General features: G+C 57.5%; 9 protein-coding genes across 9 annotated transcripts; 4 read left to right on the plus strand and 5 right to left on the minus strand.

The window, feature by feature from the left end:
- Nucleotides 1-916: 916 nt before the first annotated feature.
- K437DRAFT_269866 (uncharacterized protein) lies at nt 917-2,668 on the minus strand (the record flags this gene model as incomplete). Its single annotated transcript, XM_013386072.1, has 2 exons — nt 917-1,765; nt 1,847-2,668. 2 exons carry the CDS (start codon nt 2,666-2,668, stop codon nt 917-919), a joined length of 1,671 nt encoding a protein of 556 aa, XP_013241526.1.
- Nucleotides 2,669-3,723: 1,055 nt separating this feature from the next.
- On the minus strand, nt 3,724-6,712 carry K437DRAFT_264181 (uncharacterized protein; the record flags this gene model as incomplete). The annotated part of the gene is made up of 4 exons (XM_013386073.1): nt 3,724-4,887; nt 4,951-5,463; nt 5,535-6,206; nt 6,269-6,712. 4 exons carry the CDS (start codon nt 6,710-6,712, stop codon nt 3,724-3,726), a joined length of 2,793 nt encoding a protein of 930 aa, XP_013241527.1.
- A 1,097-nt stretch (nt 6,713-7,809) lies between these two features.
- Nucleotides 7,810-8,240, plus strand: K437DRAFT_227106 (uncharacterized protein; the record flags this gene model as incomplete). The annotated part of the gene is made up of 2 exons (XM_013386074.1): nt 7,810-7,991; nt 8,051-8,240. Coding segments are annotated over 2 exons (372 nt in total), but the record flags the coding sequence as incomplete, so codon positions are not given.
- K437DRAFT_182069 (uncharacterized protein) lies at nt 8,234-8,931 on the plus strand. Its single transcript, XM_013386075.1, has one exon. It carries the CDS (start codon nt 8,366-8,368, stop codon nt 8,813-8,815), a length of 450 nt encoding a protein of 149 aa, XP_013241529.1. The 5' UTR covers nt 8,234-8,365; the 3' UTR covers nt 8,816-8,931.
- A 29-nt stretch (nt 8,932-8,960) lies between these two features.
- On the minus strand, nt 8,961-14,031 carry K437DRAFT_249870 (uncharacterized protein). The gene is made up of 4 exons (XM_013386076.1): nt 13,690-14,031; nt 10,522-13,531; nt 9,996-10,442; nt 8,961-9,915 (listed from the first exon to the last, which is right to left on the minus strand). Exons 1-4 carry the CDS (start codon nt 13,837-13,839, stop codon nt 9,209-9,211), a joined length of 4,314 nt encoding a protein of 1,437 aa, XP_013241530.1. The 5' UTR covers nt 13,840-14,031; the 3' UTR covers nt 8,961-9,208.
- A 1,360-nt stretch (nt 14,032-15,391) lies between these two features.
- Nucleotides 15,392-18,971, plus strand: K437DRAFT_249873 (Mpp10-domain-containing protein). Its single transcript, XM_013386077.1, has 5 exons — nt 15,392-15,819; nt 15,885-17,102; nt 17,186-18,324; nt 18,395-18,754; nt 18,818-18,971. The coding sequence occupies exons 1-5, from the start codon at nt 15,525-15,527 to the stop codon at nt 18,932-18,934; spliced, it is 3,129 nt and encodes a 1,042-aa protein (XP_013241531.1). The 5' UTR covers nt 15,392-15,524; the 3' UTR covers nt 18,935-18,971.
- Nucleotides 18,970-22,520, minus strand: K437DRAFT_275613 (uncharacterized protein). Its single transcript, XM_013386078.1, has 6 exons — nt 22,022-22,520; nt 21,879-21,951; nt 21,631-21,814; nt 21,353-21,557; nt 19,499-21,293; nt 18,970-19,435 (listed from the first exon to the last, which is right to left on the minus strand). The coding sequence occupies exons 1-6, from the start codon at nt 22,471-22,473 to the stop codon at nt 19,070-19,072; spliced, it is 3,075 nt and encodes a 1,024-aa protein (XP_013241532.1). The 5' UTR covers nt 22,474-22,520; the 3' UTR covers nt 18,970-19,069.
- A 238-nt stretch (nt 22,521-22,758) lies between these two features.
- Nucleotides 22,759-26,128, plus strand: K437DRAFT_275614 (TPR-like protein). Its single transcript, XM_013386079.1, has 7 exons — nt 22,759-22,998; nt 23,076-23,637; nt 23,696-23,738; nt 23,803-23,893; nt 23,954-24,089; nt 24,152-24,846; nt 24,920-26,128. Exons 1-7 carry the CDS (start codon nt 22,868-22,870, stop codon nt 25,689-25,691), a joined length of 2,430 nt encoding a protein of 809 aa, XP_013241533.1. The 5' UTR covers nt 22,759-22,867; the 3' UTR covers nt 25,692-26,128.
- K437DRAFT_227123 (putative amino acid permease) lies at nt 25,846-27,766 on the minus strand (the record flags this gene model as incomplete). Its single annotated transcript, XM_013386080.1, has 5 exons — nt 25,846-26,135; nt 26,234-26,576; nt 26,664-26,980; nt 27,057-27,530; nt 27,616-27,766. 5 exons carry the CDS (start codon nt 27,764-27,766, stop codon nt 25,846-25,848), a joined length of 1,575 nt encoding a protein of 524 aa, XP_013241534.1.
- Between the last annotated feature and the right edge of the window lie 187 nt (nt 27,767-27,953).

The following is a 27,953-nucleotide window of genomic DNA, read 5'->3' on the forward strand; positions in this document are numbered from 1 at the left end:
TCACAAGCGCCCATTAGCACTAAGTCGACTATGGCAAGTTGCCGGCGGCTGGGCGGAGAGGGCACCAGAGCCCTCTCTGCACGGCGCGCCGAGATCTGGCACTCTACGTGTGTGCGCAACTTGCCGCCCACTGCTTGCTGGCTAGGTAGTGGGCGTCTAATGTACGTACCTACATCCTGTGACTGCTGCGGTACTATGGATGTTGAAAGAATGCACCGAGTCTAGCATTTGCATGTAGGAGGACGTCTTTCCTTGTTAGGACAGCGAAGATGCAACCCGTGCATGCAACATGCCATGCGCTGGAAATATTCTCCTGCTGATGGCGTTTTGTTGGCCAGCCCCTGGCCTGGCCTGGCTAGAAGCCACCAGGACATCTCTGGACGCCTCCCTCAGGGCGTCAGCACATGATCGCCCACGCGAGGCGCACTGTGTCTGCCGATGGGGTGAAAGAACCCAACCTCGACCTGTTCCGTCTCCTTTTCGCCGCTTCATCACTTCATGCCTTAATCCATCGCAAGGCCATCGTCTGCTTGCAGCCCGGAGGCCTGGTAAGTGTGTCATCTGCGCCACAGTCAGCCCAGAGGCCGGTACTAGGCGGCGGTGGGTTAGGTACATGTACAAGGTGCATATTATACACTGGATATGATGCGTTGATCATGTACATGTCCTGCTGCCTGATCCGAAACACCTGCAATGGGTTGGCGCCAAGCAGTTTAAAATCATTCTCCAATAAGAGAGCAGGCTAGATTCCAGCGCACAAGCGGCAGACGCACAACTCGGCAAATAGAACTTCGCAATCTAATTTGTATTCGGTGCTGGTGAAATTGGATCGGACGATGTCCTCAATACCAAAGTTACACAATACTTCACAAGAAATCCGCGCAATGTGATCTACATCGGGCAAACGATCGTCCATTCAGTCAAGCTGCAGATCATCCAGCTCCTGCTCAGCCTCTTCCCGCCGCTGCTGCGTCTGCTGCGCTGGCGTCGCCGTCGATGCTGCTGTTGTTGCTGCAGGGACCCAGATCTTGAACCCTTCATGGGTAAGGTCTGCCTGAATCAGCGCCAGGTCGACTCCGGCGGGGATGCCGAAGCTCTTGCTGATCATGCCTGCACCCGCGTTGGGGTTGGGATTAGCGTCGGCATTGGCATTGGCGTTCGAGCTGCCGTCGACGTGGACGAGCGATTTGTCGTCTTCGGCGTCGCCAGCGTCAGACGAGGCGCTGCTGTCGCTGCTACTGCCGCTGCTGTCGTTAGAGAGGACAACAACGTCATCCGCCTGCTCGTTTGCACTCTCCTCCGAGTCTTCAGGCAGCATGATCTCCTCGCCTGTGCGCTCGTCGACATCGCGCACGTGCGCCGTCTTGTGACGGCGGCATCTGCGACTGCTGTTCCTGCGCTTGCGTTTCCCGCTCCCGCCGCTGGGGCTGCTGCTACTGCTGTCATTGCCATATGCGGACGCAGGTGCGTCGGCGGGCCAAAGGCCTTTGATGACCACTTCGCGCTTGGACGGGTCGACGTGAATGTCAATTTCGGACGACTTGATGGCCGACGAGTCGCGTATGAGAGCAGGCGTGAACGGGTGGAAGAAGAGCACGTGCTCCGACATGTGCTCTTGACCTTGTTCGCGTTCTTCAGCGGTGACCAGTGACTGCTCGACGTCTGGAGGAGTCGCAACAGGAGCCGGGTTCGCAGCCGGCGTCGGCGCTGCGTCGGTCGGCATCTCGTCATGTCCCTTGTCCTTGTTCTCGTCGGGCTGACAGACCTGGTTGTGGCAAGAAGAGAGCGAGTGGATGAGTGACTGCTGGGCAAATGGTCAAGGTGCGCATTGACAACAAATGCTTACATCTTTCTGTCTCTCAGTTTGCTGCTGCGAGTCTTGCCTTTGCTCTTGTCGCTGCGGGTGAGCAGCAGTCTCGGCGTCAAGGCCGCCAAAGAGGCCGCCAAAGACATGCTTGACAGTCTGCTCGATGAGATCGGTAGCATTGCTCATCTCCTCGTCCTCTTGCTGACGCTGTTCATTCTCATTTTTGCAGTAGGAGTGCGGCAGAGCACCGAGAAGCTGCTTGAAGAAGTGTTGTTGAGACTCTACATGGCGCTGACGCTGATGCTGCAGTTGACGCTGGATCTCGGTGGCGCGTGCGCGCTGCAGCTGGAGCTGGCGAGCTTGTTGCTGACGAAGCTGCTCCTGGCGCTGTACCTCTCGCTCCTCCTCTTGAAAGCCTTGCAGATACTGAGCGAGCAGATTCTGCAAGAAGGCAGCAGCCTGCGCCTTTTGCCTCTCGCTCTCGTGCTGGCGTTGACGTTCGCGTTCAGCCTCGAGCTGGCGCTGACGATGTAGTTGGAGCAACTGCGCCTGGCGCTGACGAGCTAGACGGAAGCGACGCTGGCGTTCACGCTCAGCCTCGAGTTGCTGTTGCTGCCGCCTCTGCTGCTGATGTTGTTGATGCTGCCATTCAGAGGCGAGGACGGAAAAGAAGTCGGACGAGGCATCCTCCCCATCGAAGGGCAAGAAGCCGGATGCATGCGACCTGACTGGCTCTTGTGAGTAGGCGACAGGCATGCAACGGCCGCTGAACACTGCCGACTGCCGGCGACGAGATGCGGTCGGCGGTGCCGCCGTGGGCTGGTACCATGCGGTGTGAGACGGGTAGATGAAGACTGACATGCTGGCTGATGAGCTTGAGGAGCTATCGATTGGTGTAGGCGAAGGAACTCTGCGCTTCGCTGGTTGGTGTTATTGGGTGATGATGGGAGGAGGGCATGATGATTCGAGAGTATGGACTGCGCACCTTATATACTTGCCTGCACCGCTTCGGGCTGACGTGGTCTTGTTGCAATGCTTCGGTGGCTATGACCGAAAGAAAAGCATGGGACGTGGATGGGATGGGTTCGTGAGTGTGACGCGTTGCTGCACAATCGAACGCGCGCGAAGGTTCCAGAACAGCCGAAATCAGTCACGTGCGAACTTCCATTCCGCGCTATTAATAGTCACCTTTCTGCATATCAAGCATCCGACACTCCTCCACAGCCGGTATCCTCGCGAATCACCAAACAGAGGCGCAGAAGACCAGCGAAGGTCACTGTCAGATGAGAAAGGGCACAAGGGAATCGCGCTCTCTGAGTCTCCACTCTTCAAAACATCAATCCTGACATTCTGCTGTCCGCGAGTGCGTGACACAGGATACACAGGTGGAGCGCCGCCGAACCAATCAGGATGCTCCACAGCCCCAAAGGCTTGCGTTTTGTGACGACAGGCTCACATATCTGTCGATATTCGCCGCGCTCTCGTGAGAGAGCTCTTCCGCTCCAGCCAACCCCGTCCATATCGCTGAGCACAGCGACGGCTTGTGCTGTGGAGCTCTGGCCCACCTGCTTGCAGCCGACTACCTGCATTTGCTGCGACTCGTCCACGAAATACTTGGTTTCTATCATACGGCAACTGCACCCGAAACACCGACAAGCGGTGTGCTGCCGTCACAGCTCACTGATCAGTGTACATACGATTGCATGGCATTGCGAGATGGAAGGAGCAGTACGAAGAAGGCACGATCGTGCGTTGAAAAAGGTCCGAAATATGTGTCGGCATACGTGTCACTGGTACATACCACTAGGCGAGCATCTGCTACCTCCAGACCACCCAGCGATCATTCCATTCGTGCCAACTGCCGGTTAACCCACCTCGATAGCTGACGCAGAGGTTGCGGAGGTGGCTGAAGCTTGTCAGCGCTGGCCCTTTGCCAACGCTGCAGAACCATGGTGCTGCGAGGGTGGGAGGGGGAGAGGATTCCCGCCTCCTCGGGGGTTGTGTAAAGCAGAAGGAGATATGGACGCCGCACGCTGCTCCCACTGCCGGATGGCGCTGCCGACTAGCGAGTTCTGCCCTATCGTCCTCTGAGGAGGGGCCAAGCCAAATCCAGCACTGAACCCAGCAGCAGAGCCTGACTGCGGCGAAGTGATTGTCGGCGAGAATGCGTCCATCAAACTTGCCGTAGCACCCGCAGGTTCCGTGTGTGAGCTGGCGGTGTTGCCTGGCCCTCTCGCGCTCGCGTAAGGGTTGGGAAAGCGCGGTGCATCGGCTGCTGAGGGTGGTGTGAGCGCTGGGATGGGCGCTGCCGGTATCGGCACGGCAGCAGTCGAACCCGTGGTGGAGACAGACGATGCGTGTGCCGGGCTGGTAAAGCCATCTGTTATCGATGACGTTGTACCAGGAGGTGACGTCGAAGCTGCGATGCGAGGAAACATGACGGCCGCCATGAGCGAGAGTGACGTGTCTTCATCCGCATCGCTTTCGCTCGCCACCAGGCTGGCTTCTCGTTCCGTCTTCGGCGGCGATGCTGCCGGCCGAGGAGGCAGAGACGGCGCATGCGCGAGAACAGGGCTGACCATTTGAAAGATCGTGTCGTCGACAGATGCTGTGGTCGTCTCTTTTGCATCTGCCTCGGTCTTACTTCTGGCATGCTGCGAGGGATATGGGCTCCGCGGGCGTGGCTTGTGCTCTGTGTCCTCGCTCTTGTTCCGTGCATGGGCCCGCCTCTTGTTTTCTGCCGGCGCCTGAGCCAGCGCCTTTGCCGGACTGCCGGATTCACGGCTGCGCCCGATCTGCATGTCGAGCATGGGTGCGCCGCTGCTGCTGGCGCTCGCATGCCATATCCTCAACCCTGCTGGCATGTTGAATCCACTCTGTTCGGCGAGAGCGAAGAGCCGCGCTAGCTCGAGATGCATGTGCTGGTAGTACACCTGACTTGCTCGCCTGAGCACGGCAAGCAGACGCTCGATACCAGAATCGAACAACGATGTGTAGAATTGATAGGCCGCGGTACTCCGCGCGGTGGTCCGTTGCAGGAGCGTACGGCCGAGGATGTTCATCAATCGCAGGTGGGCCGCCTGTGCACGCAATTACTGTCAGCGCATTCCTTGCCCCTCGCTAAGCTACGGAGGGCAACTCACGAGGTATGTCATCGCCTCAAATTCGACACCACCAGTCATGCCACCCGGCACCTTGGGTCCTTCAATCTCCGCTGGATTGATCTCCTCGAGTCTCCAATATCGATTCTGCCCATGGCAAAAGATCCAGAAGTAGTCTCTCGCCACTCCGCTGAGTTCGAGAACATATGTCTTAAAAGGCCGTGGAGTGTGGGTCGCCGAGATAAAGTCGACGAGCGCTTCCTTACTTGGGTCCCGTGGATTGTGGAGAAGCGCCAGGAGAAGTTGCTCGGCGAGAGACAGGCGAGAGGTTGAGCGGTCCTGCGCTTCAGAGAGACATGATGAGCGCTGCCGTGTGTTAGTTATCGAGGTGGAATCGCAGCATTGCTCAGATAGATCTAGCTGTATAAAGATGGTCAACAGATCTACGATGAGCTTGCGCGTTGGCAGGTCGCCCGGCTTTTTCTCTGAGAAGAGCAAATCGGCCAGGCCTACGAACGGCGCAGGGGCATGGGACTGTAGGACGCTTCTGCCGCGCTGAATGGACGATGGCGAACAGTGTCAGCCTCAACCCTTTTCCCAGATCAAGCACATTCGGCCCCACTCACATCGCTCGTGCTAAGAGCCACAAAGCACCGCAGCAGTTCGTGAAGCAGTTGGTCGTCGTGCTGTTCCGATCTCCATTCCATATCCAGCAACTCCTTTGTCCTAGTCAGCATGGCGCTGTATCCATCATGCTCGGTTGCGAACTCTGCAATCCAGGAAGGCGACTCGCTGGCTAGGACAGCGCGCATGCGCTTGACCTTGGAAACGTCGATAAGGCTTGCATCATTCGCTTTGAGTAATGTTGCAAAGTGAGATGGGGTCTCTTTGCTATTGCTGCTGGTGCTGTTGGCGGAAAAGCCTCCCCCCGGCAGCAGTGAGGAGAACGAGTTTGTCCGCAGTCTAGCAGTGCCCAATGCAGCTGAGCTCGCAAGTTTGGGCGTTGTGGATAACAGAGGAGGGGACATCATATTGATCGAGATACCGAAACCATCAGCTGCAGACGAGGAAGGGCTCATTGTTGACAGGCCGCCAGCCGTGCTGCTGCTCGAGCTTTTCTTGATGCCGGAAAATGCGCTGGGAGTACGACTCTTGTTAGGACTTCCAGGGCGGATTGTAGGGCCAAAACCAAGCGAAGCCAGCGTGAGCGTCTCCTTGCCTTTGAGCATGCTAAGCTTCACGGAGGCATCCAAGGAAACCAAGTTCCCTCGCAGAGACTGTGACACTTCAAGTTGGTTCTGAGAATGCACAGGTACCATCAGCCCCACGCCCATCACGCCGCTCTCACAGAACAGCTTACCAAAAGATTGGCAAAATCAGCGTCGATGACGTCCTTGCTCGGTTGGCTGTTTGATGTCACTCTAGAGTGCGCCAGCATGTCTCCGTCGGTGAAGTCAGCTGCACCGCTCGCTTGGCGCTGCCTGCTTTTGCTTCTTCCCTTCTTCACTTTCTTCGGTGACAAAGGTGTCCGTTCCTCGTCGCCGGTCTTGAGGGGCTCCTTTCTAGTGGCTCGGCCTCGCTGGACGCTCGTCAGCGGCTGTGGCTGCGGCCTTTGTAGCTGTGTGTAATCATACTGATGCTGATGAGGGTGCGCGAACGGCGAAGATCCGACTACTTGCGTCTCACTGAAGAGAGATAGAAGCTGCTCTCTGTGTCCGCTCGGAAATACAAAGCGGTCCATGGCAGGGGAATTTGGATGAGGGCTGTTTTCCTTGTCGCCTACCGGAAGCAACGTTGGCGACATGAGTGGGGCGCGAGCTGCTGCCTTCGATTCTCCATTTGGATTTCCAGCTGGCTGAGAGGGCTTGTGGGCGCCGCTTGCATGGCGTTTTGACGGCGAGGGCTGCATTCCTGGGGCCAAGTCGTCATGCGACGGGCCTCGAGCGTGCGAAGGCCGTCGCTGGTGGCCAATCACAGATTGCCCCGGAGCTTGCATCACCGGGAGCCATTCGACAACGACGTAATTATGGGTCTTGCAGGAGATGGATATGGCCTGCAGATGCTGGATAGTGTTGACCGAGCACGGAGGCGTTGACGTTGGACAACAGTGGAGCATGAACTCCATCAAGGTCCCCCCCGGCTCGTCATTACCTGTCATGGGTGTTGAGTGCTTTGTGCCGAGCAACATCTACACGCGCCAGGTCACGTGACCATGCCATTCGCCACCCATCGGTGGAGCTTAGAGACTCGTGGGCGCGCGTGAACACGCAACACGTCGTTTGAAACGGACTTCAAAACTTCGCAACCAATTGTGACTGATCGTTGCGGGCGTTCTATGTACAAGTCCAGCTTGCCTTACGCTGCAGCGATGAGCGCTTTCGCAGTATCATGTCCGGTTTCTCGGCTGCGTCCATCGATGATCCTGCGGGGGTGAAAGCGCTGCTCGAACTTCTGCGCTCGACGCAAGACTCGACTGGCACTACTTCGAATACCGCGCTAGCCCCCCGATACTCTGCTGGCAGTTCCAACAGCGCTCGTTCATATGCTGGGCACGCATATAGTAGCGCTTTTGAGCCACATGGATACCATGTAAGCTGCAGTAGCAGCTCAGATGTGCGAGGAAAGCCCCTGAGCTTTCAAGGGCTCGGCGACGACCGCGAAGAGGACGGCTATGTGCCAAAAGGGGGAAAGAGCAGGGCAAGTGCATTTAGTCCCGCTGACCAGATCGCACAAGCTACGCAAGCTCGATCCTCTCTGCCCCAACATGCGCCGACTTCAGGATCGATCTTGAGCAGAGCTCCCGTAGCATCGGTTCCGGAACCGAAACAGATCCCCACGAGCAATGTTACAGGCACGCAAGCCAACCCCTCCCTTCGAGGCGGTCCGGCTCCTACGCCAGTCAAAGATTTACGCAACCTCACATTCGCTCAAGCCCTCCCGACTTTGACACGTTTGGCACAGGACGAGACGTTCCTTGCCGCTCTTTTGCAGCTTAAACGGGACCAAGATGCTCTGGAGGATGAACTCCTCGCTGGAAGGCTGAAGCTTACGGGGGAACGTGGCGAACACTTGCGAGGTCCAGGGTGAGTAGTTGCTATGCTCGACCTGAACGATTCTTCTAACGAGAGTGACCTTTCCTCAGTTCTGCGCTGGTCCAGGCGAATGCTGCTGCATACGATCGCAAGATCCTAAAGCGTTGGGACGAACTGAGGAGCAGTCAGCAGAAGCATCTGCAAGAATTAGGCGTGCCTTGCTTCTTTTGTTCGACACACAAAGCAGATATTGCCAGACAGGAGCGCGTCATGCAGCTTCTCGGCGGCCTGCTCGAGTAAATTCCGCTCAGCTTCCACCCAGTTAAATTACGGCCTCCTTGTATCTGTCGGATACATTTTGAGTCTTGCGAAAAGCCTGCCACAAAAGAAGTTGATCTCCTTATTCTTGTCTCCGCCGCAATGGGATGCGCACTTCTGGAAAGCTCGCAAGCTCGCCTCTCTTCGGAGGTTCTCTCTCTGAGACCCCGGATCTGCTTGTCTACGTACAGAGTGGAACGCTTTCATCGGCCCTTCACATGCTTGAGCGAGTAAGGTCCTCTACGGCTCCTGTACTGTGCCTATCGTTCCGAATAGGGTGTGACACTCGTGTTTCTGATGATTGCTTGTATTACATGGAAAGAAAGTGCATATACCAGCAGCAGGGTAACGGTCCTTGTAGCTCTGGCATCAGTCGTAACCGTTGCACTCCCACTGCCTTCGATTGCGCCTTCACGTTGATTGTGCCAAGCATAAGCGTCTTTGATTGCTCACTCGCCGAGATCGTCGCATCTGGGTCTGCTTACAAGGAGCGATCGATGCATAGACTCCCCGCCATGCTGCATACACTGGAACCTGACCCGCATGCCGCACCCTAGGCGCAGATTACCGCGCAAGGAAGCTTCCAGGGTGTGTGGATGACTCCTTCCATAGGTCAGAAGGCATCTTTTTTACGAACGGGTGGGTGGTTAGAATTTCAATTAAGAGTTTCGAGGTGGCAAACCAGCGGTCGGTGGAAGGGTGGGAAGGCAAAAATCTACAGTGCAATTAAGATGAAAGGACCTCCGTTACAAGACCATACGGCCAGGGGTATGTGAAGTCAGCATGTAAGAACCGGCTGTGATGTGTGATCCTCGGGTGACGCGATAGATATCCGTCCCACGAGTTGAGAAAGGGAGATGCTTGAGGCAGAGTAGAGTACAGGTGGGAGGCGAAGGTCGAGCAGGGAATAATTCAGTAGAGACGTATGCGGTGGCGCGTGTCGATTGACTCTACTTTCCCGTGCTGGACCAGGTGTCAAAGTCGCTGGTTCCGGCGACCGTGGTAGGAGGGGTGGAAGTGTATTGTGAAGCAGGTGCATCGCTTGGCGACGTAGGAGCCGATGACTTGCTGGCCGCTTGCTGTCCGCCATCCGACTCGCTGCCGGACTCGACTGTGCGACCTTTGCCCTTGTCAAAAGGAGCACGACCATTGGAACGGGCAATGGGGTTGAAGTTATTGCCGAGCGAGTCCTTTGAATCAGCGGGAGACATGGCCATGCCGCTCTTGGGTGTGTTGGCAAGCTCCTTCCAGGCGTTCTCAGGCTCCTTCTGTCGTGGAGGCGACTTGACGGACGGGGGAACCGCGGAGCGACCGATCGAACCAACCTCCAAAGCGGTACCGGTACGCCGTGCGTTCTTCGGCGGCAGACCATCTCTTCCCTTTTGCCCCGATATGGACTCGACCGCGTCGTACTTGGCCTCTGCCTTGTCGCCAGCGACAGAGCCAGATGCATGGCCAATGCTGGAGGCACTGCCATCGCGCAGTGGGGTGCTGCTGTATTCGTAGCGACTGCTGATGGAGGAGGATGACCCGCGGCGACGAGCGCCACGCTCGTTCATACTGGACCTCCTGCCTTCCAGGTTAGAAAGCGTGCTTTCGAGCTGCTGCTGGATCTTGCTGATCTGGCTCGTGACGACCGATGTGCGTTGTTGAATTTCTGGAAAGCGCAATGTGTGGGAAGATATGAGCATCCAGCTCTCCTCCATGCGCGCTCGATGTCGCATGAAAAGCACGTACCATAATTCATCTGGTCATCAGGGAAGTGATTCTGCGCGGATCGAGTCTCGTCCTTGATATTGTCCGTGCTACGAATTCGGTGTATGCTTGTCTTGTGAACTGCATCGCTACTAGCGTGACTGTGGGCCGAGGAGAGACTGGAGAACTTGCCGCCATGCATGGCCAGACGCTGCTCGGCGAGTGCACGGCTCTTTGCGATATAGTCGGCCGATTGCGAGGGGCTCAGGTTGGAGCCGTGGGTCATGGCGCTGCCGGACGGACTGCTGGAGCGCGAGTTGCTTTCGGAGAGCAGCGAGAAGCGCGAGAGGAAGGCGAGGTCCTCGCCGGTGCCCGCAAGGACGTTGCGGATCTCGTCCATCATACTCTCCCTCTCTGCCTCGAGCGACTCCATGGCGGTCTGCATGCGCGCGAGGTCTGCCTTGGCCTTTTCGCGAGCCGCCTCGGTCTCTGCACAACCGGACGAAAAACAGGGCAAGAGCAAGATCAGCGTCAGAACGAAGGAGAGAGCGAATTTGCGCGGACGCACCCTTGAGTTGGATCTGGAGCTGGACCTGCTCCATGTCCCTCTGGGCGAGCGTGCTACTAAGACGGCGAGACTCTCTTCTTTCGCGGTCGACCTTTATGCGAAGGTCGGTGGCCTCCTTGGTCAGGCGGTCGACGAGCTGCTGGATCTTCTCGAACTGCATCTTCCACATGTCGCTCTCGCTCAAGAGGAAAGCGAGGCGCTTGTTGAGGCGGCCAATCTTATTCTCGAGGCCGTCGCGCGCGTCGACGAAGGTGCTGGCACGTCTGCGGAGCGCGAGAATCGTGTCGAGCTCCGCCTGCGATTGGAGGCGGTGCTTGACGGCGGAGCGCTTGAGAACCTTCTGCATGAAGCTCGAGCGCGACGTCTCCTGGAGCGCCTTATCGAAAGCGCTGACGATGGTACCCTGGTCCCACCAGATGGGCGGGTCGAGCCGGTCGTACGGGCTTTGCGTGGTGCGCGAAGAGATGTTGCTCAGCGGGCGGAAGCGCCCGCCGGGGTAGGCCTCGATGAATTCGCGCGGGGGCATGTACTCTGGCGCGAGGGAGCCAAAGACGCCCTGGAGGCGCTTGCGCCTGCGCTCGCGAAGGCCCTTGGTAGACGGCACGCCAGGCGGCGGGTTGGGGCAGTTGACGAAGTTGATGTCGAGGTCAACGACGCAGACCTGCTTGGCGGGGCGGACGATGCTGCGGAGCTCAGTGTTGATCGCAATGATCCACGAGCCGGGGTCCTCGAGGTAGATCTTGACGTCGCGCGCGTGACAGATCTGGTTGGAGACGCCCTTCCACCCGCGCAGCTCGACGAGGTACTTGATCGTCTCGACGGCAACGCCCAGCAGGGCCGGATGGCGCGAATAAAAGAGGACGCGGCCGGTGGGCACGAGCGCGTGCTCACAGATGGTGAGGATGTTGTCAACGGAGAGCGTCTTGAACAGTGGCCACATGGCAAAGTCGATCCCGATGAGGCCGCGCCCCCACTCGAGCGCGCCGGGAAAGGTGCAGACAAAGTCCACGTCCTCGTCCGGCGATTGGATATTGAATGTCTCACCGATGCGCGGCGCTGGGTGACGCAGGATAGCCGACATGGTCTGGTTGTGCTTCTCGATGTTGCGGCTGTAGCGCCCCCACGCGGCGGTGTCGAGGTCACGGAGCAAGTTGTAAATCGGGAAGCGCGAGACGATGCAGATCGCGTACGGCATGAAGAACGCATTGTTGGCTGGCAACAGACTGAACCCTTCGCCGGTCGGATCGTCCTCGTTGGCGGAATAGTCCTCCGACTCGGCGCCGCAGAAGCCACCGCGCTGCTGCTTCTGCTGTTTGGCGGCGCTGCTGTTGCGCTTGCTCGCAGGTTCGCTGATGGCGCTTCCGTTGCGCTGCCTGAGCGCGCGCTGGAGCTCTCGCTTGATGGCGCGCGTGCGCTTTTCGTCTGCGGCGCTCCAGACGGTGAGGACGACGCCGTAGAACGTGGCCGATGATGTGCTGTCGTCGTCACCGCCGCCCGGTCCAGCGCAACCGCTGCTGTAGCTGTAGCCGCCGCGGTGGAGGCCAAGGCCGCTGCCACCCTTGAAGCCCTCGCCGACGCCGTTGCTGCTGGAGCCGGTCTTGTTCTGCACCGAGACACCGAGGACGCTGCCGTTGGCGCCGGGCGCGCCGGCGGACGGACCGGTGCGGATGGTGGGCACGCTGAAGCTGAACGTGTGTGTGGTCGACATGGGCGGGTAGCTGGCGTGTCCAGAGATGATCTCGATTTCGCGGGTGAAGGAGAGCTTGAGCGCTTTGGAGAGCACGCGCGCCGTCTCGGCCTTTTCGATGCCGCCCATGCCGTCGGCCATCTCAAGGAACTTGGGGTTGACCGGCTTGTTGCTGCGGCCATTTGCGTCGTGTTGGTGTTGCTGCGACCTTTTGTCGCCCGCGCCACCACGGGAGCTGCCGGGTCGACTGCTGCTACTGCTACTACTGCTGCTGCTATTGGTGTTGATGTTATGGCCCCCAGCCTCATCGGACGCGAGCACCTCTGACGGCGACGGGCAGATGGAGCAACCGAGCACCTCGGGCCGCCAGAAGCGGCCGACGGCGCCGTCAACGTGGTGGACACCGTTGACGCAGTCTTCCTCTGCGAGCGTCCAAACGGACGGGTCCTTCGGGAGGCCGAAGACGGCATAGAGCTGCGCGATCGTGTTGCCGTCGCCCCTGCCGGCACTGTTGTGACCGCCGCCACTGATGACGGTGGAGCGATTGTTGTGGGAGAGCTGTTGCACGCCGGCACTGCTGTTAGTGCTGGAGATGCCTTTAGTGCTGGCAATACCATTGGTATGGCCGGCGCGCTGGCTGAGCGAGCTGATGGAGAGCCTCTTGCGCCGCTTGCCGCTTGCCGTGTCGCTCGGCGCGCCGGAGCGCATCGAGCCGGTTTGCTGCTGCTGCTGCAGTTGGCAGTTGTTGAGCGACTGCTGTGCCTCGGACAGCTGGCGCAGGACGCTCTCGGACAGCATGGGCGGCACTGCGTCCGACTCGCGTTGGTCTGTTGCGGCCGCACCGGCACCGCCGTTTACGCGCGCGGCCTTGCCACGCGCTGCGTCCGAGTCACTGGCAGGGGCGACGAACTCGCTCTCGTTGTACTGAGGCGCAGGCCTGCGCAGGGAGCCGGTTGAGCTGGGGCGCGAGGTGCGGAGGCTGAGGCTCGGCGCAGGCTGGCCCGCCGCGCCGCTGCTGGCACCGTCTTCGACTTCCGATGAGCGGCGCGAGGCACGCGACGACGGCGCGACAGGCGGCAGGGCCTTGTTGCGGTTGACACCGCCGCCTCCCGCGACGCGAACGCTGCCGCTCAAGCTCAGCCTGTTGGAGGGGTCGCTGCCGTGGGCTGAGTGGAGGCTAAGCTGGGACTGCGAGTGGTGCCATTGGGAAAGGTGGGCGGGCACGCCGGGTACGGGCGGCGGGGCTCCCGCTGCGTCGCCGCTGCCGTCGTGGTACAAGTAGTGCTGCTGTGCATGATCGCTATGCAGAGAGGGCTGCGAGGGCTGTATACAAGCGCGGCGAAAAAGGGGTATGTGTATGTTAGCTTAAAGACTCAACGCGGGAAGCCCGAAACAGGGCGCCCAGGGGGAGGGGAATCAAGTGGATGCCAGCGGGAGGGAGCCAGGATGTCACTTGCTCTGATACACTCGGCTGCACTCACATTCTTACCCAGCTTTCTCCGCAGGTTCTCGCTGCTCTTGCGGCCGGCGGAGCGGAGCAGGCCGGAGAACTTGCTGGAGGTTGTCGGCCTAGTTGGACCCGCTGCCGCTGCGCCGCCCGCGGCGGCGGCACCGTTGCTCCAGCTGCCCATCGTGTGCTATGATGACGGCTCCAGGGTGGGCGGTGGAGGTCGCACTGACGGGAGTGTCTGCGCGCGCTCGGGCTCGGGCAGGGATAAGGGGGAGGAGAATGAGGTGTAAGGAGGGGATGATATGTTCAGACTTCTGTATTCTGCATAGAACGAGGTGCCGCCGTCTCCCCTCGCACGCATGTTCGCGCTAATTTCTGTCGATGTTGATGTAAGAAGAGGTACGCGTGCATGTATGAATGATAGATGGGAAACGGACATACCAATCGATCGCAAGCAGAAGGACACCAGGGGAGTCCCATTTTCCAGCTCGTGTGACACACCTCCGCGCCCTTTTTCTCGTTTGTACTGTGATGTGGCAGGTTGTGCAAGTCGTCCAGTCCTCGCAAGCCACAACCCAGCTCAGGCCAGGGCCCGGGTGAGGAAGCGAGTTGGACTGTTCGCCTGCCTCTCTGCCCCGTGGTGGGGAGACGTGTCTTCCCAGTACCACCTAGTCTTTGTACAGAACTCTGCGAAAGGACGAATCGAGGGAATTCAAATCCATCGAAGTCCGAACTCCCTCTGATACTTGCACAAGGGGAGCCGCTGACACACATACATACATACGCACATATGCACAGTATAACATCATATTTCATCGCGTCTCGTATGGTGCGTGCATGCAGTCCAGATATGGTACACAGGCAGCGAAAATAAAGAATTTTTACACGGGCGTGCCGCCGCGGTGTGACTGACAGACGAGCGAGAGTCCAAACGCACCGCCCCCCTTCCCGTTTGTCACGTCGTTCACCTCTCTCTCGCACGATAGCCTTTTTTCTTTTTTTCTTTTTAAAAAAAATCACTAGTACAACCTGAATCTGTCAGGCTCTCTTCCGGTGCACACCCGTTCACCACGCAAGCCAGTGATGACACGCTCGCGTCTCTCGTTATGCACAAGTAGAGTCAGTCCGTGGGAGGGGAGACGGCATCGCCAGCAAGCGCCATCTATACTCACCAGCAGCAACCCCCTTACATGCCAATTTCCAGGACGTCACCCATCGGCAGTCGGGCAGCAGGAGAAACATATTGCTGCGGTAGTCGCCCCCCGGGCCCTGCTTGTCTGCAAGCCTGCTACATGCTCTCCAAAAAGCACGCTGACCAGCATCTACTCTGCTACCCTCTCTGACATTCGCTCGGATCTGACGCGCTTAAAGGGTGGACCGGATAGATGTACTCGTACGCGCTGGTGAGGGCTGCTCTCAAGCTCTTGCTTTGCTTGGGCGGCCTCGCTGATGAATGGACAGGTGGACTGCCTGTGCCGAGCCCGCGTTGTCGCCCCGGTGAGCGAGCTCCCCTCCGGCACACGGTCGCCTGCCCTGAGCGACCTATCCATCGAATGCCTCCTCTTGTATGTAGACATGCACTTAGATTACGATCGATTCTACTGGCACCTCCCGGACAGGCTACATATAAGGAGAGAAGCATTCTTTCTTTTCCCCTCCTTTTTCGGTTCTTTCTCATCGATTCTTTTCGGCCGAGAATGCGTACAGAGTCTGTGGTTCCGCTGCGGTTCGCCCAATTTTTTGCCCTGCAGGTGCAGCCAGAAAGAACATCAGCCATCCGATACAAGCGTGTACTTGCGTTCACACCTCGACGACAGTGGCACAGGAGATAGCACAACAGCCCGACTGACGGCGAAGAGAGCAGACATGACGGTGCTTGAGGCTGGCACAAGCGCGTCTGTGATTGGCGCGCCGGATCCAAATTGCAGCATCGACGGTATTATGCCCTCTTGCGGCACGCAACAAATTTCTTCGGCATCATTGCTCCCCGCGTCCGTCCAGGAGTTCACTCGCAGAACGGCACTGCACCCAGAAGACTATGCTGGCCTCCTCTCCCGAATTGGTGGTCCCTCTCCCAGCGCCGCTGAGAACGAGCGCATGCAAACGCAAGAACCGCTGAAGAGCAGTGCGAAGGCCGCAGTCAAATGGTTCTTTGACCAAGGTGCGTCTGCTCTCCCCTCCTTTCAAGTCCCTTCTTGCTTGTTGACGTTTGTCTTCTGATACCAGGCACCGGATCGGAGGCTGCATCGCTCGAGCCGATCCGCGCCTTTCTACAAGCCACGAAACCCGACTTTGACCGGATAAGCAAGCGTGTCACACGAGCCTCTGCCGACAGCCACACCAATGGAAAGAAGCGCAAGCGCGATGCCTCTGACGGCGCTGGATCAGTTGTCAACGGCGCGGACCCATACTCATTCTACGAAGCCACTCCGCTGACGGAGCTCTACCTTCCACCTGCACCTTCCGCCCCGGCTGCCGGAGATGCAGCGCAACGCGAGCAGCGCGATCGCTTGGAGGCGCTGCAGATTTGGGAGCAGCTCGAGCTACGCCATGCCAAGATCGCCAAAGTCTGCGACGTCATCATCAGCGAGGCTAATTTCGACGATGATGAGAACGAGGATGACGATGGCGATGGGGCAGGCGAGAGTGATCGTCTGCGCGCGGCCCGTGACGGCCAAGATGAGGATATGGGGGACGGAAGCAACGAGGACGACGACGAGCCGACGGAGGAAGAGCTTGCGCAGCTCGATGGCCTCACGGATGCCGAGCTAAGGGCGATTGGCTTCAAGCCCAAGGAATTCCGGAAGCTGCGCGCCGCACAGCGCAGTCGTCAAGGCGGTGGTGTGTCCGTAAATGAAATGATGGAAGGACAAGATGACGATGACGAAGATGAGGAGGATGACGACGCAGATGCCTTCTCAGTTTCTGAAGATGAGGAATACAGCGACGACGAGCCCGACGAGGAGGGCTTCCCTGGCGCTTCGGACCTGAGCGACGAGGAGGAAGCGTCGCGGATCATCATTGAGCCACTCAAGACCGAAGAGGAGCAGTTGAAAAAGAAGAACCTTCTTGCGTCATCGCTGCTAGGGCTGGAATACGATGATGATGACGAAGTCGAAGACGATGGCGAGGAGGAGGACATTCAGGAGCAAGGAGGGGATGCAGGCGACACCAGCCGACCCACCCCACAGGCATCTCTCTTGGACCGTCTCGACGAGGACGCATCATCGCCCTCGCACGACGGCGGCCAAGCAGCAGGTGCAGGAAAGAAGCGTCATCCCGTCCTCGACGACGACTTTTTCTCCATCGACGACTTTAACCGACAGACGCTCTCGAACGAATTCGGCACTGGGGCCTCCAGCCAGCAGGGCAGCGGCGCAAGCGCAAGTGGACGGCCAAAGGCCAGAGACGGCGAAGTCGACAATGACTTTGATTTTTTCCAAGGTGCGCGAAGCGGAGTGTGCCCAGCGCCGTGTTCAGGCTAATGCTGACCTAATACTCTCGTCCTCTTTGACGCACCGCTACAGACATCGGCGCATTGGCTGACGACGAGCTTGCAGACGAAGATGCGAGCGATGGTGCTGCTGATATTACCTATGACCAGTTCTTTGCGCCTCCCAAGGGCAGCGCATGTGCTGCCTCGTCCGCCGCCATGGCCGACAAAAGGAAAGGAAAGGCAAAAGCCAGAGAACCGCTATCGACAGCAGGCGGTTCAACGCGCGAAGGCGACGCGCTGCCCTCGTCTTCCTCGCGCAGGATCCGCTTCCACGACCAAGTTCAGATTCGGCATATCAAAAAGGCTCGCAGCGCACGCGACCCCGACGATGGGAACGTCTTTGACCTTCTCAAGAAGCGCCTTGGTCAAGAAGACGAGGAGCGAGAAGAAGAAGAGGAAGAGGACAGTAGCGATTCCTTTGAGGGATTGAGTGAGCAAGAGTCTGGTGAGGAGGAAGAGGGCTCCGAGGAGAGCCAAGGAGACAGATCAGAAGACGAAGATGAGGAAATGAGCAGTCTCGCGGACATCGAAGACGAAGAGGAGGTGGAGTCACAAGCATCAACCGAGGATCCAGAATCTTTCACTGCGCGACGTGTCGCCCACGACCTCTTCGCAGACGACGACGAAAACAAGCAAGACGCGGAGGCCACATCAATGTCGACCTATGAGCGGCGACAGGCAGCTCTCGCCGCCGAGATTGCAGAGCTCGAGCGTGAGAACGTCGACAAGAAAGATTGGACATTGATCGGCGAGGCCGGCTCGCGCGCGCGTCCTGTCGACAGCCTCCTCCAGGAGGATCTTGAGTTTGAGCATACGGCCAAGGTCAAGCCGCAAGTCACCGAAGAGATGACGTCTTCGCTGGAGGATCTCATTAAACGCCGCATCCTCGAGAACAACTTTGACGACGTGCAGAAGCGTGTTCAGCTCTCTGCGACACCTTTCTTGCCTTCCAAGCTGCTGGAGTTGTCCGATTCAAAGAACTCAAAGAGCTTGGCAGACCTTTACGAAGATGAATACAACGAAGCAAAAGGCCAAGCGGAGGGTGCACCAAAGCGACAGTCCGAGTCAGACGCCAAGCTCGAAAAGGAGCATCGAGAGATCGAAGGCCTGTTCAACGACGTGTTCAACAAGCTCGATGCGCTCAGCAATGCACACTTTACGCCGAAAGCGGTGAGCGACCTCATTCCTGTTCGTAACCACAGCGTGCAGCTGATCCTTGTTTGTCCTCCCTATCAAACAGCCCAAAGCTACGATCCAGAATCTGTCGAATGTTGCCGCCATGTCAATGGAATCTGGTATACCTTCCTCGGCCAACGGCGCGTCCATGCTCGCTCCTGAGGAGGTGTACGATCCACAAGCTGGCGGGCGTATCAGCGCGTCCTTCGCAGGTGCCAAAGAGGAGATGACGCCAGCGGAAAAGCAAAAAGCGCACAGCCGCATTCGCAAGCAGAAGAAGAAGCGCAACGAGCGCATCGAGCGTACCAGACAGGAGATTGAAGCGGCACGCCAGAACGCAGGTATGCGGCCTAAGCTGCCCAAGGGCAAGGGCGGCGACAGGCAGGAGAAGGCCGATGCGCTCAAGAAGTTGATCGGCAACAAGGTCAGTGCGCTCCAGGACGTGTGCATGAATTTGGTCCACCGATTGATTGATTTTTCTCTACAGGGCGTCAGCGTCGTGGGCAAAGATGGCAAGCGCACAGCACAGCAGGCAATCCGTGGCCAAGTGAAAGATCAAGGCGCACCCAGCGCAGCTGCCAGCGGAAGCACGCTGAAGTTGTAATTAGAGAGCTCCTCAAGTGCATGCTGCATTATGATCGATTCTTTGCGCTTTCTATTATGAGCTTATGACTTGTTGAATGACTACGAAATGTGTCTATGCTTGCAACCATGCTAATTTCCCCGGATGGGGTTCTACTCAAAGTTCCTTGTCTGCGTCTGTTTTGCCAGTCATGCTGCTGCTCGTCTTCTCGAAAACATGCAAGATGCTTCCGGACGCCATCTGCGTCACGTCAAACGGCTTGTGGTCTCGCCAGGCAGCCTGATCAGTCGCGTTCAATACCTCTCCTGCATCTAGCTGCTCGAGAAGAGACATGCACGGACGTGCTGCTGCAGCTGGGTTGGCTGGCAAATTGGGTTGCGAGCCACCATCTGCTCCGGCTTTTCGGTTCTGACGCTCGATCAACCGTTGTATCATCGAATCTCGAAGTCCATCTGCTGCTTTGCAGTCAAAATGACCCCAGCTGAAGAGTGCCGAGAGCCTTGCACGCTTGTCCTTGCTCGCCTGCGGGTTAGCCGACGTCCTTATCAGACATGTATCAAGGATTTCATGCCTGGTTGCACTCACCTTGATAAGTTCATTGGTTTCATACTGCGAAACCATCACAAACCCTTGCTGTGCATTTTCCTCCTCATCCTCCCCATCCATGTCCTCATCCACGACGTCCGGGACATTGATGACCCCGTTGCCGCTGCACTCGCACTGCAATAGATCATGCGTGAGCGACGGTGTGTCTTTGTGCAGTGTGAAAATGTCGCGCAGCTCTTCGGGGGAGAAGGTGTCGGATGCTTTACTGCTGGAGCCCGTTCCAGCATCCATGAGCGAGTCACTGAGCCCGATTTTGGACAACTGTCTCTGATAGATCTTCTCATCCATCGTACCGGCCAACAGCATGCGATAGATGAAGCAAGGCTTCTTTTGCCCATCGCGATGAATCCGCGCCATAGCTTGCTTGTCCGTGGAGGGATTCCAGTCACTGTCAAACAGCACAAGCCGGTTCGCTCCAATCAGATTGAGTCCGACGCCGCCAGACTTGGCGCTGAGCAAAAAGACGAACGAGGAGGACGCAGGACTGCGGTTGAATTCATTGACGAGTTCCTGCCTCGTCTCTGTCTTGGTCTTTCCGTCGAGCCTGAGCAAGGGCCAACCTCGCCGCTCGCAAAGAAATTCGATGATATCCAGTGTACTGGTGAAGTTCGAAACGACTACAACCTTGTCGTCGGTCGTCTTGTGGATCGCTTTGAGCAGGCGGTCTAACGTTGTGAGCTTTCCGCTGACATTGGCGTCGCGAATACCGGGCTGTTTCAACGCCTCAAGGGCATCCTCTGGGATGAACGGGCTGACTTCCTCGTCCGTGCCGCGCGCCAAGCCTGCAGCCTTGATGAGCAGTTGAGGTGCATTGCAGAGTTTACGAAGTGTCAAAATGAGAGGCAAAGGATTACCAAAGGTACCGGCGCCCACGCTAGCCTTGACTTCTTGGGATCCGACGATCTGCCCGTAGATGTGCAGCTGCACCGGCGAAGGAGCGCAAAAGACTACCATCTCCGTCTTGGGCTTAAGATACTCAGAGAGCAGGTCTGCGGTCCGGCGCAGAATAATGTCGTCCGTAGCCTTTTTGAGCATCTCGCTACGATCTCGCCCCTCTTGCATCGCCTTGGACCCGCAGTTCTGCACGCGGCTCTTCATGATCGGCTCTTCAAAGACGCGCTTGAACGTGGCATACGTGCCGAGGAGACCTGGCGCTACAAAGTCGACCATGTTGAAGAACTCAGACAGATCGTTCTGGATCGGTGTGCCGGACAGGATGATGCGCCGTGGCGTCGAAAGCGCCTGGAACATCTTGGTCGTCTTCGCGTCCTTAGACTTGAGACGGTGCCCCTCATCGCACACGATCAGGTCGATTGGCGGCTGTGCATCCTTGAGTTGGTCCATGCAGCTTCGCAGCTTCTCGTAGCCGATGATCATGACGTGATAAGACTTTGAATAAAGGAAGCTCTTGATGGACACCCTCTTGTCGCCGTCGATGCACAGCACATTGATGGCAGAGTTGCCGAGCCACTTCCGGAATTCGCGTCTCCAATTCTTGACTAGCGATAGAGGACAGACTATGAGTGCTTTTTGGATGGTCCAGGATTTCGGCTGGTAGTAGCAGCTTTGCTTGAGTAACGTGTGAATGAGAGTGATGGTCTGCAGGGTTTTGCCCAAGCCCATCTCGTCCGCCAGGATGGCCCCTTGGCTATCGTTTCCATCTTCCCTCATTCCCATCACACACTCGTACAGGAACTTGACGCCCTTGACTTGATGTGGGCGAAGATGCTTACCGACGTGCGGGTCAATAACGACGTCGACAATGGGCAACCCCCTGCAGAGAGCATAGCATTAGCAGTGATGCCTCGCAGCTATTCATCACCGACAACCCACTTAGCGTTGAACCTCTTTTGGTGCGCCTCGTCTGGCCGCCGCATAATGATGGCATCTTGATTTTCAGTTGAGAATCGAGCATGTGGAACCTTGCCTTGACCAGGGTTGGCTATCCCGGCCGCCAATTTAACAGGCGAGGCGCTGCGCAACTGCTTCCCATGCGAAGGTTCACCGTCCAAGTCATCGTGCGCTCTCTTTGGTGGATCTTCAAGAGAAGCATGTAGAACTCCGTCAGTCTTGCGCCGTAGAATGGCATGAATTAAAAGACATGAAATCACCTTTGGAATAAAAAGTGGGCACTTTGGCCGGCGCCATGAAATTCGTCATCGTCTCTCGGAGATAGCTGGCTGTCGACTGTGTGGAAGGAGCGTGCAAATCTAAAGCACCTTCTGCAATATCTTTAGTAGATTTCCCCATCGCAGCTTTAAATTCGGCATAAGTCACGCGCTCGCAGATTTGAAGCTGCCAGGGAAGACGCAACAATTCAGCGAAAGAACCTTGTGACGGAGCGGGTACATTCACTCACTTCCTTGCCTCCCATAGAGAATTCCTCGTCATTCACAAGCGGTCCCCGATGGAACCTGTCGGAAGACGCGAGCCTTTTGATTGCATAGGCAGCCAGGAATTCAACGTCGGTTAGCGATTCCAAGATGCGCATGCAGTACTCACTCTACTTTGCTGTCCGCGCATTTTAGTAATGCTCTTTGTGACTCTTTGAATACTAGCAAGTATCCGTCCCCATCCCACGTCTTGTGCTTTCTGAATTGAGGCTTGCGCCAGGTACAAGAGTATACATCGAACCCGTTGCTCTCTGTATGCTTGACCGCAGAGCCGGAAGGGTACGATGGCTGCCTTGATGGAGTGCCTGTTGCCTGCGGAAGCGCAACACAATTTTCGTCCTCTGGTATCGTAGGAGTGCTTCCCGAATCAAGCTTGCGGCGCTTGAGCCTGACAACAAGGCTCGGAGTGGCAGCGGCGCTTGGTCCGCCTGAAGCGAGGTAGTTGGAGCGATTGATCACTGAGGGCGCCTTGAAGCCTGACTTGAGCTTGGACACGGGTTTGTACAGTCCGGCGGGCTCCGCAGCCTCACCAGCGCTGCTGCTACTAGCCTGTCCGACCATTCTTCCGCCTGTATCACTTTCCAAGTCGCTTTGTTCTGCCGTTCATACAGGTTCAATTTCCAAGAGATGGTGCTATAACTTCATGTATGTATCACAAGCGTCGTTCTTTCGAATCTTGCCTTGATGGGAGTATTGAACGCGAGCCAATAGAGCCGCGACGCGACGCGTCTCTTGAAGGGGAAAGTGGCCGACGAGACTGACTAACCCTATGAGCTTGATCACCGACAGAGAACAACACCTTCCCTCCGTTCGTCGGATCATCACCACTCCCCTCTGCCATGACCACTCAAGACTTCAACTGATTGGCTGAGAGTCATTCAAGGCTGTTAGCCATCGAAGAATGCAAAGTACCAAGCACGTCATCTATCTGCCGCTGTTGCCGCCTGCGTGAATCATGATGGGCGCCGCGCAAGAAGAAGTGCTAGCGCTCCGCGATGACTGGGCCGATGCATCGCAAGCATACGAGGCGCTATCTACGGCAGCCAGCGCACTGCTCGACCGTGGTCTTATGAATGCGGGACAATGGTGAGTACTCTGACAAGCTCATTTCATTGTGAAGTATAATCGCCCAATGCGATGTCTCTTCTCTGTGAGCGCTGCAGGGCTCTCGAACAGCTGGCATGCTTAACACCTCCGGTTCCAGCACCTGAGCCACGGCTAGCGCAGCCGGGGCCAATCAGCTCGACCCCGGCACGTCGCTCTGCTTTGTCAAAGAATGCTGTTCCACAAGCTTCGACACCAGCTGTGGGAATGGGCCTGGGTCTGACCGTCGCGACACCCAATGTATCCACCATGTCGGGGCAGTTCTCGACGTTTGCACCTTCACCTCTCGCCAATCCTCGTCACAGCTTTTTAAGCAATCCTGATCGTTCCAGAGAAGACTCGGCATTGGAGGAGCATTCAAGTGCTTACCTGGAGGACTCAATTCACGTCAGGTTCAAAGGCAGCAGCAGTGGTCACGCATCTGAAGCAAGTTCGATGCGAATAGGCGGCTGGGTGGGAGGCGCGCTCGGAGCAGGACCGAGCGAGCAGAAAGAGGTGTTCTACCGACTGGCCAAGTCACAGTTCGACAGCCATCAGCTGGAGAGATGCGCATGGACACTTGATAGGCACCAGCTGGATGACGACAAATCGCTTTTCCTCAAGCTGTACGCACGGTTCCTGGTGGGTCTTTTGTGCGAGGGAGCCCCACGAAGCTCACCCTGACGTTACCCTCTCACAGGCCTCTGAACGGGAGCTGAGCGACAGCGGCGCAATTTTTCCCAGTGAGTAACACGCTGATCCTATGCTACCTTGCAGGTGCCTGATCGCCGCGGGGAACTCTAACAGAAATACAGGGTAAGCTACCCGCTGCAAGCCCGAATCTGATACAACTTTTGAAGCACCTCGTTAACCCGCAAGACCCATTTCTGCTCTACTTGTGAGTGTGCAAATCAGAGTGTAGCAATGTGCACCCATGCTGATGTAAGATGGGGTGCAGAAAGGGTGTGATTTTTAAGAAGCTGCACAAACGACTGGAAGCTACAGACTGTTTTGTCCGAAGCATTATTGCCTTTCCTTACAATTGGAGTGCATGGACCGAGCTGAGTGGGTGTCTGGGGCCAGATGGGTTGGAGGTGAGGCATGTCGACCCTCGTGCCAAGCTCTGCGTAAATTAATGAGATTCTTCCCCTTGCAGCTGGTCGATATTGCGGATCTTTTCCCGGATTCGTTCATGACAACTTTCTTTGTGGAGCACCACGTCCGCAAGTCCCAAAGAGATGATGATGACAATCTGCTCCGAGCAGATTGCCTGCTCAGGCTCTTTCCGAGATCTGGCTACCTCATCACCGCGCAAGCCCTCACCGCACACGCGCTCATGCGTCATGTGCAATCTGCCGAGCTCTTTTCTCAGGCTCTCGAGATGGAGCCCTACAGGACGCAAGGCCTTGTCGAATATTCCAACTCTTTGCATCTACTTCGGGAACATGGGCGTTTGGCTGAGCTGGCTCATCGCTTCGCCGATATTGCGATGGACGACCCGGCTGTCTGCTGCTTGATTGGCAACTATCACAACTCGCGCGGGGAGCGGCTACGCGCGATCGAGTCATTTAAGCGTGCCATCCGCCTCGACATGGGTTTTCTAGTCGCTTGGGTGCTCCTGGGGCACGAATACGTTGAATTGAAGAACAGTCATGCCGCAGCAGAAATGTATCGCCGAGCGCTGGAGATCGACCCGCACGATTACCGAAGCTGGCACGGCCTCGGCCAAGTCTACGAGCTCAGTGAAGCGTGGAATTACGCCGTCTACTACTATCGAAAAGCAGCGGCGGTTAAGCCGTATGATCCGCGGATCTGGTTGGCCATTGGAAGCTGCTATGACAAGATGCACCGGTTCGTAGCTGGCAAGCCCTTGGCATATTTACCCTTTCTTGCTGACGTTGCGTGGGCGTTCCCATTCGTTCAGGCCGGACGAAGCGGCTGCAGCCTGGAAACGGCAGTTGTCATGCAATGCTGACGTAAACGAGACGATCTCGTCCATCGAGCGCATCATTGGGTTGTTCGAGCGCCACGACCGGCATAGTGAAGCCGCACCCTGGCACCGGCGCCTCGTCGGCATCGTCGACCGGCACCTCTTTTCCAGGAAGCAGGGCGGCGCCCCAATGCATGCACCCAAGCCTGGCAGCAGCGCTCGCAAAGGCAAAGCTCCCGCTGACCCCGGCGCGGGTGATTCCATGGATCTCACCGACAACGCCGAGCCGGAGAATCAGAGTGCCCTTTCCGCGAATGCCGCTGCCTCCGCAGCAGCAGCAGCAACCGATGATGACTGCAATTCCGGTCAAATCGACGAAGAGGTCGCTATCGGCGGGTTTGGACGCTTCGCGCGCAGCTATATCATCGCGGCCAAGTGGGAGATGGGCTTACTTCCCAAGCCGGGCCACAGCATGCAAACACCTTCGCTGGATCGCCGCAAGTCTGCCAGTACAGCCGCGCCAGATCGATTCGATAGCAGCCTCACCGATGGCGAGATGCTGGACGTGCGATACGCGCCGCAACCCGGATCTTCGTCCACCGTCATGGCTGGAGAGCGTGCCGGAGGCGGGCTCTACGATGAGACCCGTGGGGCAGAAGGGAACTTTGCACTGGCGTACGACTATCTGCAGAAGGTGGTCATCGCCGGTACAGAAGTGACGGATGAGGCGGAAGAGTTGCTGAAGCAGCTCGATCTACGGGGATGACGTAGCCCATGAACAAATGCGATGCGGTTGCGAGGTATACTGAATACACATGAGGTGGAGCGGGTCTGCGATACCGAGTGCATGGTCTATGTGCACTAGGTGACCGTGAGATTCTATGAATGGAGCAAATGTGATAGTTCCTGACAATGGGCCTTCAGAAGAAGAGGCTCCAGACCTGCTTGTAGATCGGAGTGGCCTTGGCCTCTTCCCTCTCGCGCCGGAGAATGTCAACGGGAACCGGTTCGCGCCGGCCAGTGCTGATGTCGATGTCCTCGACCTGAATCCAACCGTCGTGCCAGAGCGCCTCTCCGATGCAGTAGAAGAGGATGACTACGGGGAGTGCGAGACAGCTCTGGAAAAAGACCACCACGCGGGCGCTCGTCGTCATTTCTTCGCTTCCGATCGGCCACACTGCGATGATCATTTGGAGTATCACGACGAGGACTGGTAGATGAAAGGGAACACAGTGCATGTTTTGAATTTGTTTTAGCTCGCGGGAACGGCTGCATTTGTTCACTGTATATGCCACGCGGACGACTCACTGCAGAACAGACCGCCGTACCAAGCGCCAAAGATGCCGATTGGCGACTTCCACGGCAGCTCCTCGAGCGTGTGACCGGCGCGCTTCCACGCGGCGCGGAAGCGGACGTGGCAGAAAGAGATGGAGGCCCAGCTGAAGATCACTGAGAGGCCCGAGAGGCCGAGGAGCCAGTTGAAGACGTCAGTCTGCGAGGTGCTGTATATGAGGAAGGCGAGGAACCCGATAGCGAGCGAGAGCAGCACCGCGGGGAGAGGCCGTCCGTGTCGGTCAATGTAGCTGAAGATGCGCGGAGCTTGGCCGGCTTGTGCGAGCGCGAGGAGCGTGCGCGATCCTGCGTACACGGACTATTACAGCAAAGCGATTGTGTATATGCATATGGTGTCAGCATGGCGCACTAATGGTGCATGTAGCGTCTTCCGCACGGCACTTACCGAGTTGCCCACTGACAGGACCGAGACGAGGATGACAGCATTGATGACGGACGGCAGCGCCTTGATCTGCGCTCTGTCGATGGCGATGACGAACGGCGATTGACGCGCATCGTAATTCGAGCTGCCACCGGTCAGGCGCGCATCTGTCGGGTCGACGGTGAGCGTGACGATGAACAAGGAGACGCAGTAGAAAATGAGGATGCGCGCGAAGATCTGCTTCGCTGCTTTGGGCACTTCCTTGCGTGGGTTGGCGGTCTCAGCTGCTGCAAGGCCGATCAGCTCCGTGCCGCTGAAGGCAAAGCTTGCGGAGACGAATACTGCGGGCGGATGGGGAAGAGGAGTCAGCATGTCGCAATAAAGGGTGTAAGAATGCACGAGACGAGCGGTACGCACCGCTGCAAAAGCCTTGGAATCCGTTGAAGAAGGCGCCTTGTTCGGTGTGCCAGAACTTGGCGCCGATGTACTCGTGCGATGGGCCACCTCCACACGAAATGACTATCCCAGCAATGATGAATCCAATGACAGCCATGATCTTGATGAGAGCGGCGCCAAATTCGAACTCGCCGTACCCGCGCACGCCGAAGAGGTTGATGATCACGATGGCGATCATGAAGATGATGATCCAGACGCCCGGCGTGATCTTCTGCTCTGGGTCCCAGAAGCGGATGACGATCGACGCGGCGACGAGCTCAAGCGGGAGCGTAATATACCATTGCATCCAGTAGTTCCAACCCATGGCAAAGCCCCAGGAGGGAGACAGGAAGCGCGTGCTGTACGTTGCAAAGGAACCAGAGACGGGAAGTACGGATGCGAGCTCGCCGAGCGACATGACAACGCAGAACAACATGATGCCGACGAGGATGTAATCTGTCGGTTGGGAGGAAAAGCAGCCGGGTAGATGAGCACCTGTTTACTCTCGGAGTATCGACGACGGCAGTGGTTTTCCACTAACCAAGAACCAGAAAGCCAGGGCCGCCGGTCGTGTAGACGCCTCCAGAGCCAACGAAGAGACCCGTGCCAATGGCGCCGCCGAATGCGATCATCTGCATGTGCCTCTGGGTGAGGTTACGCTTGAGGCCGCTCTCGTCGGTGGTGGTGGGCATGCCGATGCCCCCTTCGCCATCCTTGCCGCTCTCCGCCTGGCCCTCGAGGTCGGGCTTTTTCTCGAGCTCTTGCTCACCCACAGACGCGTCGCGGCTCAAGTCAGCGCTGCTGCGCACCGTGGGTACTGCGGCTGCAGTTGCCTTGATGGGCTTGCTCAGTGGGGCCGGCGCCGGCTCCATCCGAAAG

Source organism: Tilletiaria anomala, assembly GCF_000711695.1.
Source record: "Tilletiaria anomala UBC 951 chromosome Unknown K437scaffold_86, whole genome shotgun sequence".
NCBI lineage: Eukaryota > Fungi > Basidiomycota > Exobasidiomycetes > Georgefischeriales > Tilletiariaceae > Tilletiaria > Tilletiaria anomala.